The following is an 11761-nucleotide window of genomic DNA, read 5'->3' as shown; positions in this document are numbered from 1 at the left end:
GGAGAACTATTCCCACAAAGTGAGCAGGCGTGGTGATTGAGTCTACTGAGGCCAGCAGGACCCGGGACGCAAGGAAGCTTGTTGTCGGAGGAGAGCTGATGAGGCTGTGGAGAAGGGCTTTCTCAAGTGAAGCCCAGGGATGAGAATGAGAAACCCCATGGGGTTTTGCCATGGCCAGTGGGATCTCCCTGGTGGCAGGAAGTCCCACAAGATCTGGTTCTCCTATAGGTCTCTAGAGGAGAACCAGGCAGGTCAGGAAAAGGTGGGGTGCACCTTTCTCTCGGGGACCAGCGAGAGGGAGCGGGCATCGCTCTGTGGACCCAGGGTTGGAGGCGCAGCGATGAAATGCCCAGATCCTCCAGCAGCCGCACGGTTCCCCAGCCCTGCCCCTGCCCCGCCTCTTTAGCACTCATTGGGTGCCTTCATCTGCATCAGGACTGTGTGGTCCCTCTTCTTGCAACAGCAACAGCAGATACAGGCAACCAGAGAACAGACTAGGGCAATGATGCCGATGACAATGGCAGCGATGGCCAGCCCACTCTGGGCCTGGGTCATGCCCCATGTGCCGCGGTCTTTGGTGACCTCGATGGTGGTCAGATCGGTGTAGTCCTCCATGGGGCTGGTGAAGTCAGTGGTGGAGATGGAGGTGGTATCAGGGTAGCTGGGTGTGTCTGGGTACTGTGGTGTCTCTGGGTAGCTGGGCACCTCAGGGATCACTGGGACCTGGACACTGGGGACAACCGCGTTGACGTTGATGATGACGAGGGACTGGCCTCGGACGCTGGGTGGGCTGAAACACACCGGGAGAGTATCCGTCCCCAACCTGGGCTTGTTGAGCAGGAGCCAATTGTGGAGCGGAAGGATGTCTGAGTCACACCTCCAGGGGTTGTCATAGAGACGCAGCTCACACAGGTTCCCCAGGTGATCAAAGATGCCCATGGGCAGGTTCTCCAGCTGGTTGTTCTGCAGCTGGATGGTCATGAGGCCATTGACGTGGGCAAAGATATTCCCCGGGAGCTGTCTGAGGCGGTTGTTCTGCAAGGAGATGTTCTGCAGGTTGACCAGCATGCGGAAGACGCTCCCGTCCAGCTCTTGCAGCGCGTTGGTATGGAGGGACAGCTCCCGAAGCTCCGCCAGCCCGTTGAAGGCATCTGGGGAGATGTAGTTGATCTGGTTACGGCTGAGGATCAGCACCTGCAGCTGGCGGAGGTTGCTGAAGACGTTGTCCGGGATAGAAGTGATGTGGTTGTCATAGAGCCAAAGCTCACGCAGGTTGTGCATCGGCCCAAAGATCCCCGGAGAGAGCTCCTTCAGGGAATTCCCAAAAAGGGTGAGACGGTTGAGCTGGGGCAGCTGCATGAAGATGCCAGGAGGCAACTGGGAGATGTGGTTGTTGGACAGATAGAGCTTCTGGAGGTTACGGTTGTTGTGGAAGAGGCCAGGGGAGAGCATACCAATCTGGTTCTGCTGGAGGGCCAGCTCCTGGAGGTTTCCGCACCCATCAAACGTGCCCATGGGGATTTCGGAGAGCCTGTTCTCATACAGCCGGAGGACCTGGAGGTTGCCCAGGCGCTGGAAGATCCTGGGTGAGAGGTGGGTGAGGCTATTCTTGCCTAGATTGAGCTTCGTGAGGCCCACCAGGTGGTCGAAGACGCCGTCAGGGATATATTCCAGGTGATTGCCATGCAGCTGTAGCTCTTTGAGGTTGCTGAACTGGGAGAAGTGTGCCGGCTGGATCTGCACCAGCTGGTTGCTGGACAGAAGGAGCGACTCAAGGTTGTTCAGGCCGTGGAAGAGGCCAATAGGCAGAACCTGAAGCTTGTTGTTGGCAAGGCTGAGGTAACGCAGGGAGCCTAGGTTACGGAAGGCACCGGGCATGATGTTGGACAGCTCATTCTTCTCGATCCTCAGCGCGATGAGGGCCGAGATGTTGAGGAACGGGGACTCGTTGAGTTCGGTGATGTGCGTGTTGAGGATCTGCAGGCTCATGGCATTCCAGGGCAAGGGGGTGGGCACCGCCACGATGCGCGCCCCCGAGCACTCCACCTGGGAGGCCCTGGAGCAGGTGCACTCACTGGGACAGCCATAGTAGGCCAGCCCCGTGCTCCAGGCTTGGCAGCCCACCAGCAGAAGAAGGTAATGTTTCAGCGGCATGGCCTCTGCAAGGGGAGAGAGCGCATGTGAGTCAGGGTCATCTCACCGACACTGCCGTTATATTTAAGCCAACATCTTTGGTGCCAAACACTGGCTTGCCTTCAAACACCATCATCACAGACCCCAACTTATGCTACCTATGGTCTGGTCAGTCAGTCTCTTCCACCTTCTCCCCATGCCTTTGCCCAAGCAATTCCTCCCACCCAGGGTACTCTTTGTCCTCCTCTAAATCTTTCCCATACTTCCCAAGTCCAGCTCAAATGCAGTCGCCTCTAGGAAGCTTCCCCACATACCATGAGTCAGTATTAGTTACCCTCCCATGCAGGGGGTCTTCCCCATGTCCATTAGGGCCATGCCATAGCTGGCACCGTATGGCATTTGCTGTGTTCCCGTCTGTGTCCTTCTCTAGTCGATAAGCTTTTCAAGGGCAGGGATGTTCATCTTTCATCCCTATAGGTCCCTTAAGGTGGGAACAGTATCTTGTCTGGATACAAAACCCCCAGATCACTCATCTGTGTATCCCCCAGAGCACCTGAACTTGCTGGTTGGACGTGATCTCCTCAGGAGGAACAGATAGGAGATGAGACCAAATAAATAGGGCCTGAACCTGGGAGAAGATGCTAAGACCACACACTCGGAGATCTGCTGGGCAAGCAGCAGCAGCAAGCTAAGGTGGGACACACTGCCGATCTGGTGGAAAAGGCTACAGGGCAAGCTCAGCTCTTCCCCTGCCTGGTGCCCCACCCCCACCCCCACCCCAGCACTGCCCTGCCCAGCCCCATCACCAGGACCGACAACCTGGTCCTTTGTGAATCCGTTCACAGGTGCTTAATGGAGTCTTAATTCAAACCACCTTCCCAATGAAAGAAAATGATCTGGGCCACTTCCCGTCTCACTGGAAGAGGCTCTGTGGCTCACCCAATGCCTGGAGCCAGCCTTCTGAGTACTAGTTCCAGTTTCCACAAGGAAACATTAAGTGACCTTGAGTAAGTCCCAGAAAAACTAAGATGCACTTTGAGCTCAAAGGGGATAGGGCCAGATCCTCCCACAGGCGTTGTGCTGATCTGGGGGTGGAGCCCAGTTCATGAAAGGTTGAATGTCTGAGGTCAGGGGTGACGAGAATTACCTATCTACATAATTAGAGATCACGTATCCAATGTGGTGGGGATGGGAGGTCTGGACAGAGCCCTACCTGCATGAATAGTTAAGAACCACTAACCAGCTGTTGGACCTTGAAGGAAACTTGGAGCCTTCAAGCTCAGCTTCCTCATGTGTTAAGTTGAGAGGATAACTTCCGCCCCCTTCTGAGGCCACTGAGAGGAACAAATAGTTGAATGGATATGAGGGTGTCCCACACAGTGCTGTGCAAATGCATGTGACTGTCCAGGCTCATCCACAACATGGACTCTGCCAGGCAGGAAGGCCTCAAAGTGGTTTTGATCTTGGCATTCTTACTCCAGGGACTAAGGATTTCTGTGTCTGTGTAGAGCAGCCTCTGTAACTTCCATCTGAGGTTCAAAGGAGTCTCTAACTTCCAAAGGGTTAAGAGCTGCTGATCATATGTTCCCACTATTTTATGGGGATGAAGGAAGCAGGGAAACTGAGGCTCAGACCTTAAGACCTGGAGCTCCAGATTCTTGGGTGAGCACTTTGATGCTCTTTTAACACAATGCATCTCCTTTTAATGAGCAAAAATCCTGAGTCAGAAAAATTTCAAATGATGATGTGTAGGACATAAACTGGCTGGGTGGAGAAGGTATTTCTCAGGCTCTCTTCCTGAACTCATGGGGTCCTAGTCTTGGCCCACGACTCAGAATAATCCAGACTACCCACCTGGCCTTGAGTCAATGCACCTTTATCCTGCCCTGTGCCGACAAGCCTGCTCTGAGGACAGAACCCAAGTTCACCCACCCAGACCTTGATTTTTTTTTTTTAATTTATTCACAGCCATCCAAGCCCTGACCTGTTGTAATCTTGCATTAAAAACTTGATGGAGGAAAGAAAGAATAATAATTTGGCCAATAGAGTCTAGATGCTGAGACATGGGGCCAGATGAAGTTATGGACACATCTAGAAGGACGAACCTACCTAGACAAAAGTCAAGTCCAGAACCTGAGAGTGGAAAATGAATAACCTAAACAGGAGTCACAGAAAAAGTGACTCAACATCCACCCCAGGAGAAAGATTTAAGGCTTTTTATTGATAGTAACAGAGAAAGGAGACTACCCAGAAAAACGAATGTGATCTTAGCCAGCACCATCAACAGAAGTATGAAATATGGAACAAAGGAGGTGACCCTCTTCCTCTGCCCTGCCCCGGTCAGGCCACACCTGTCCTGCCCTGCCCAGTCCCACCCTGAACTTCAAGAAGACTAATAACAAAACTGTCTCTTGAAGGCCTGCTAGAGAAGGGCAAGGGGAGGGTCAGGAGTCCCAGAAACCAGAATATCTGAGCATCCGTTGAAGGAACTGTGCATGGATACCTAGAAGAAGAGCATCTGTGAAGGAAGCTACAGGCACTTTCCAAGGGTACAGGAAGGACTGCCCTGGGACTCACTATGGCTTCCGAGGTCAAAAGTGGTATGTCGAAGCTCTGAGGCAGTTGATCTCAGTTCACCCCCAAAGAGAGCTTGTCTGAATCAGAATGGACAACCTATGGAGGTGGTAAGCTCCCCATCACTGGAAGTGTTCAAGCAGAGGCTAAGCAACTGTCTGGAAAGGAAGCTGAACAGAAGATCCCTATACCTGCTGGGTACGGAACTGGATGACAGCTGATGACCTGTCTATCCCCAGGACTTCAGGATTCTAAGGCTGAGTCCCAGAGCCAGGATATGAGATCATCTACCAAGACGGATCGTGCCTGTGTTCCCAGGGGCCTGGGTGGGCAGGTAGGGGTGTTTGGCCATCCCCCTGGTACGTGTGTGTGCAAGAATTACCTCTGGACTGATTTACAAAAGGTGGAGCTCTGGGGCACCTGATGATGTACTAGCTGGTACTTAGCTATCGTTAGTGCTGACTCCTAACCCCAGCATGCTTCAGAATGGTGTCATAGCCCAACTGTCAGAGACTAAACTAAGGGTCCATAACACGGCAAACCCAAGGCAGTCTCTGTCCAATGTCCCCATCTGTCAGGGAGGGTGTGGGAGGAGGTGCCCTTGGAGGACCCATCCCAGATCTTCTCTGCACCTGCACTCCCCAGCTGGGGTGGGGGCATCAAGCCAGCCCCAAGAAGGGCTCAGGGCAAGGGCAGGGTGCCTCCTGGCTTGGGAGGAAGAGAGAAAAGAGAATCCCCGTATGGGAACAGAGCCACTGTTGTTTAAAATGGACCACACTCAGCTTGACAAATATTGCAAGAATTTGCAGATTTTCCTTTTTATAAACCCTCATGTCTGCACAGTGAGTCTACCCTGGCCGCACATGTGGCGGTTTCCTGTTTTCCAGCACTTGTCACCGCCACAAGGCACTGACTGCTCCAAAGGCACTCCGAAGAGCCCACCTCAAACCCAGCTGCAGAGCCCTCTCGGGAAGGAGGGGCCACAGAAGCAAGGCTGGCCAGCCAGCTGGGCCCTGGGATGTTGAGCAAGCGGGGCAAACGTACTCAGCAGCCCGTGGCCCTCAGCAGCCCGGCACGCAGCAGCCTAATAGCCCACGCTGCCCAGGGCCGCTTGGCAGCTGTGACCAATGCCAGTTAAAGACCCACAAAGCTACCCTAATTATACCCTCCTCCCCTGGGCGGCCAAACGCGTTCCCCATCACTGCAACAACCCAGTCCAGCCCCCGTCCTAGGAGGAGGGCTAGCCTGGGATCTGTCGATAGCCCAGGAATTCCAAGAACCAAGCAGACAGACAGCTCACCTGGACACCCTGACGCGGTCCCTCCCTCAGGAATAGAAGCGCCTGGCCCAGGCACTTGGGCTGTGAGTCTCTTTAGCGAGAACTACCTGTGACTCATGACTGAACACATAATTAGCCTAGAAGCCCTGGGCTTTGTTGGTTGGTGGGCTGGCACTTTTTGCTTTATTACCATCCTTCACATCCAAAACATGACGTCCCCTGAGAGGAGATGCCTTCTTATGTCAATGCCATGGAGCAAAGCTTCTGGAAAGAGCCCGGCAGACAAATGTGCTACTCTGGTCTTGATGCTATATTGGAGTATGAGTTTGGGTAAATTCTCCAGGCCTTAGTTTCTCTCCTGGAAAGACTTCCAAGGGCCCTCAATAGCACTGATATCTTCTGACCGGAAATCTTGAAAGGAAATATTGCCTGAAGCCCCACCATTCTCTTCATCCTCCCCCATACAGGTCACCCCGAACGGGCCCAACACCTCCTGGCCTAGCCCCACCTTCACATGGAGCCCAGAAGAACTCATACCCAGCTACCTCGTTTCAGGAGTTTTCCTGGCAGGGAACCACTCCCCACCCCCTCCACCCCCCCGTAATCAGTGCATCTTCAAATAGCCAGGAGCCATTTCATGGGATTAGGGAGCGTCTGGTCCTGCCCCGTCCAGTGCACCTGGGGAAACTGAGGCCCAGAGACAAGAGCTCCCTCCCTGGCCTGTACCCTCTCCCCAGAGAGGTCTCCCTAAACATGACGTCATCGGCAGTGACAGGCTGCCCCATCCAGCCAAGGGAGGCATCAGGCTTGTGTTGCTGAGGGCTTCCAGCCCATGGCCTCCCTTCTGCACCTCTGCAGCCCCCTCCAGCCAGTATCCGCTTCCATCAAGCTGCTCATCAGGCTCAGTCCAGCAGGTCCAAAATCACCGACTGAGAGGCTCAATGCATAAAGATGCTCCCATCTCGTTAAACAGGGGGTACCCACCCTACACCCCAAATTAGTACATAAATATCATCCGGAAGATCCTGGGATGCTCGCTTCATAGACCTGACCTCACAGCACTGCAGCCATGAGGATTAAAGGAGTACTCCCTACGACGCCCTTAGAGTCCTCCTTGATGCTACTCTTGGTGCTCTACTAAATGTCAGTGACAATTCCTGTTCATTCTGCTGTGGAGTAAAACCAGGATCTCCACGGGCTCTACCCACAGGGATCCTGATTCCTAGGTCCGGCTGGGCCCAGGAGTCTGTACTGTTTAACAAATTCCCCAGGTGACTCTGATGTACGTGCCTACCTTCGACACTCAGAAGCACCCCTTGGAGTCTAGCCCAGCCTCAAGACATGCTCCTGACCTGCGTCATTTACTGGCAAGAACGGAGAGACTGAGCTCAGGACCAGGGAGGCTGAACGTTGGGCCACGACCTCGCCTAGAGACCTCTACCCATATTTCCCTCCGCAGCCCTTTCTGCAGCTGTGTTAGAAACCTGGTATTGGTGCTAAACTGAAGCCAGCCGCAGAGGCTACTTCCAGAAGCCGTGCTTAGAGCCCGGGGCAACAGTGTGCAAGGGCTTTTTGAGACTATCCAGTCAAACCAACTGGTTATTTTGTAGATGGGAAAACTGAGGGGCCCGGAGTGGGGAGGGGACTAATCCAGTCATACAGTCAGTTGAAGATTCCCAACACCCAGGGCAGGACTCTTCGGAAGTGTAGAGCTTGGTGAACCCCTGAATCTTATCACGAGGCTTCAGGACCTTATCAGCCACGTGTGTGACAGTGCCTGGAAGGTGGAAAGAGGTGGCTTTACTCCTCTGTCCTAAAATGGCTTCAGGCTCATATACAAGCCACCCTCCAGCTGCCCAGCATTAATAACCAAGGTCAAGCACCCCTCCTAACTCCCAGGCTGCACAGTTTGGGGGGATGTTCTTCCTTAAAGCTTCTCTTATGCCCATGTTAGCTCAGTTTCACCTGGAGTGGCCTGGAAGAGTAGATGGAGGGAAGGAACAGAGGGGTTGCCAGGAAGGGTTAATCCCATAATTTCAACACACAGCGCCTTCAGGGATTTAACCGAATTAAGAACATTGCATCCCGAACACCCCAAGGGAAGACAGGCCACACCCTAACTCCCCCCTTGGCTCAGCTGAGACCCCATCTCTCCTGGACCTTCAAAGCCGAAACATTGTTCGTTTGTTTAAAAAAGGAAATGAGTAAGAAAAAGTAATTCCTTTCCAGCCCCAGGGTTTGGGGAGGTAGGGCTTCCGGCAGAGACCAGAGCAGGGCTGTAATTAGCCTGGCAAAGCGGCAGGGGGTACAAACTTGCCAGCAGAGCAGGGAGAATCTCCCACTCCGGGCTTGTAGGAAAGAAGCTACAGCCCCCTCCTCAGGCTGACACCTAGTGGACCCCAAATAGACAGAGATGGATGAACCCCCACAAGGCATCTTGGAGACGCTTTCTAAATCCTGTGTCCCCAAAGCCCAAGAGGCCATGAAACCAGAAGATACAGTTGTTGCTTCGTGGTCGGGATTCTGGGAAGCAATTTGCCATGTGTAATCACAGCCTCAGGAGTACTTGCTGGCAGGACCGAGCTGGGACTGAGCTAGGACCGAGCTGGGACTGAGCTGGGACCGAGCTGGGACCGAGCTTCTCCCCTGCCTCTGCTTATTTCTCCCCATCTGGATCTACTCGCACCCACAGCCCCCCACCCCCTCCAGTTACTGAGCAAGCCCCATGGAGCATCCACCAGCCCTGGGGGAGCCTGGGGTGCCCTGACTTTTTGCGGGGCGTGTTCAGAACGCTCCCCCGCCCCAACCTCGCTCACATGCTGGTGTCCTCATGGCCAAGCCCGCCCGCTGACTCAAGACCACAGGCAAATGGGACTGTCTGGCCTCGAATGCACCCCAGATGTCCTATCGATGCAGAATGAGAGACGTGCCAGCACTTAGAGAAGTTCTAGATTCTGGGGGCAGTGGTACCAACACAGATGGGAGCTGCGGGAGATGAAGACAGGATCCCAGATAATCCCAGGGAAGCCGGAGCCTGACGGGCGGGCATCCAGCACCTTCAGCCTGAGGGACACCTTCTCCAAGAACATCGCAGCCTGCCCTGAGGGAACACATTTGGCCCTGGCTCGCTCACACTCTGGCACAAGTGGGAAAACTCTAGGAAAGTTCCGGTTTTCCTCAGCTGGTTCCTTGGCCTTGTTCTGCCTCAGTATTCGGGCAAAGACACCAGTAAAGCTACACCAGCATCACAATTTTAAATGCACACCACCCTCATCACAATTCCTCTATGGCCCTGACCCCCTGCTCAGGACTGGCAGCCATGGCCACACCCGGACACGTCCAGCTGGCCAGACGAAAAAGCCACCCGAATGGGGTGGCCTAAACCACACACAGACTCAGAACCCGAAGGTCCAAACTGGAAATCTGAACCAGGCACGCCACATCGGCTGAGCTCACTCCTGCAGCAACTCTTAAGTCCCCAAAAAGAGGACAGACGTGTTTTCTGGGAACCCCTCCATGGGTCCCGGACAGACCCACACGCAGGTCGGGCCACCACAGGCCACCGTAGTGTGTGCTGGGGAAAAGCAGTGTTCAAAAAACCCAAATCTTTGAACAAGAGAAACTCTTCCCCCAGTGGAGCTAGTTCCACAAGGAGGTAAACTGGCGGGGTCACTGGTGTTCTAAAATTAGCAACTTTCAATACATCGTGCTCCCTGCAGTACATCTGGTCAGCACCCCCAGATTGACCTCATGGGATGGTTGAGGGTCAGTGGGGCAGGAGGCGGGTCGGGAAGCCGCCGCTGAGGGGGGCTGATGGCCCCAAGCTGGCTGGGCAGTGGGAGGCCTGGCCCGGCACCCCTCCAACTTGGCTCTACTTGGCCCCTTCCCGAGAGCCCCCCGGGGGGGACACCCCCCAGCCCCCGCCAGCCTTGCCCCAGGAAAGGCAGCGGCAGCGGGGTCCGTGGGCAGCGGGGTGCAGGGATGAGTCGGCGCTGGCGGGTCGGTGGGAGGGAGGGAGGAGGCGGAGGTCAGCCTGCCCACTTACCAGCAGCGCGGCGCCTGCCGGCTGTGGACCAGAGGGAGCGCGAGAGCAAGACGCGGCTGGCTGACGGCTGCAGCAGGAGTACGGCGGACCGGCCCCCGCCGTATTTAACCGGTCGGGGCGTGAGTCAGCGCCCGGGGGGCCGTGCCAGAGGGAGGGGCGGGCGGCCGGGCAGGGGGACACAGCCTGCCCTGCCCGCTCGCGTGCCCGGCTGCCCTTCCGTCACAGTTTTTTTTTTTACGGGACACATTTTTCTCTTCTTCCCTTTCCTCCAGGGCTGTCCATCTCCGCTCCAGAAAAGCATTGACTCTTTCTTTTATCTTTCAAACTTTTTATTAAGATGTAATTGCCGGAAAATTGGCACGAATGATACAAGGAACACTCTTACTTGCCTAACCCAATTTACGTATTGTTCACATTTTGGCAAAAGCAGTTATTTTAAGTTCCAAAGAAAGATAGTTACTCCCCTCACCCCCAACAACCAAGTGCCGCCTAAAAACAATGTTTCAATTCCCACGGACATGGGACATGGTCTTCTGTTCCCTCACTGCCCCCTCCCACAGGTGGGTGCAGTTGGGGGGCAGATTTAAGAATGAGAAGCTCCCAGAGCCTTTCACCCCTGCTGCCACTCCTTACTGCCCTAGTGGGGGACAGGAAACCGGTTCTGTTCTTGGTATCACTAAGGGAGCCTGGGAAGAAGAGAAAGAGGTCCTCCTTGGTGAGGGGAGGAGGCTGCCAAACCCGGGTTTCTCTTCCAAATTGTAGCCTCAGTAAGGCAAGAGCTGCACTGGGCTTGAGCCACCTGCCTGAGCCACCTGGCTCAGTTTACCCTCTCAGCCAAGTGGGGAGAGTGATATTTACATACCATGCCTCATGGAATGCCAGGAGCCTTAATTAATGTTTGCACTGTGCTTTAAGATCTGCGATGAAAGGCAGACATAAAAGTGCGTAGTGTTATTACTGAAATAGTCACTTGGGCGGCTTGCCGTGGTCAAGCCCAGGACCTGAATCATGGCACATTCCTCCTCATTGGAGGCACCATGATTCAGAGCCAGCAACAGAATGCACCCAGTCCATTAAGTGACATAAGCCCAAGAGGGGCAAGGACTGCTTGGAGGGGTCTCCACACAGCGCCCAGCCCCAGCTCTCCAACGAGCCTCCCTTCCAAATAATATTCCAGATTAAGAACTCCCTGCCTCTTACCACCCTGGCACTTCCATATCTGCACAGTGGGGTTGTCAACTGCCTTTCCACAGAACCTGCTGGAATAAGAATACCACGCAACCCCCCATCCCTTTACCTTCATTCCTTCCTTCCTGATTCTAACATTCAGCCACTCCGCACCGGGAGCTGTGGACAACAGGCATGAGTCATACCTTTTTTGCCCATGAGGAACTGACACTCGGGATGGAGAGAGGAAGGATGGACATTTATGAAGCACCTGCTGTGAATCAGAGCCCACAGTCACCTTGTCACAACTCTACAGTGTCCTATCTACACCGAGTTTCTCAACCTCACCGCTACTGATACTTGGGACTAGAGGATTCTTGGTTACGGGGAGCTGTCCTAGGTACAGGCATTCCTTGGAGATACTGCGGGTTCAGTTTCAGACCACCATGATAAAGCAAGTATCACAATAAAGCCAGGCAAATGGATTTTTTGTTTCCCAGGGCATATAAAAGTTGTATTTATACTATACTGTAGTCTACTAAGTTTGCAATAGCATTATGCCT

At 54.1% G+C, this 11761-nt stretch overlaps 1 protein-coding gene across 1 annotated transcript; it reads right to left on the bottom strand.

The window, feature by feature from the left end:
• Positions 1 to 402: 402 nt before the first annotated feature.
• Positions 403 to 10059, bottom strand: LOC111154935 (leucine rich repeat containing 15). Its single transcript, XM_022514894.1, has 2 exons — positions 10032 to 10059; positions 403 to 2159 (listed from the first exon to the last, which is right to left on the bottom strand). Exon 2 carries the CDS (start codon positions 2152 to 2154, stop codon positions 403 to 405), a length of 1752 nt encoding a protein of 583 aa, XP_022370602.1. The 5' UTR covers positions 2155 to 2159; positions 10032 to 10059.
• Between the last annotated feature and the right edge of the window lie 1702 nt (positions 10060 to 11761).

Source organism: Enhydra lutris, unplaced genomic scaffold (genome assembly GCF_002288905.1).
Source record: "Enhydra lutris kenyoni isolate GAN:26980312 unplaced genomic scaffold, ASM228890v2 scaffoldscaffold39, whole genome shotgun sequence".
NCBI lineage: Eukaryota > Metazoa > Chordata > Mammalia > Carnivora > Mustelidae > Enhydra > Enhydra lutris.
This window is presented reverse-complemented; position numbering and strand designations above follow the sequence as displayed.

Excerpts from the sequence above, each read along its gene's own strand:
- LOC111154935 (XM_022514894.1), bottom strand. The coding sequence starts at position 2,154 with ATGCCGCTGAAACATTACCTTCTTCTGCTGGTGGGCTGCCAAGCCTGG.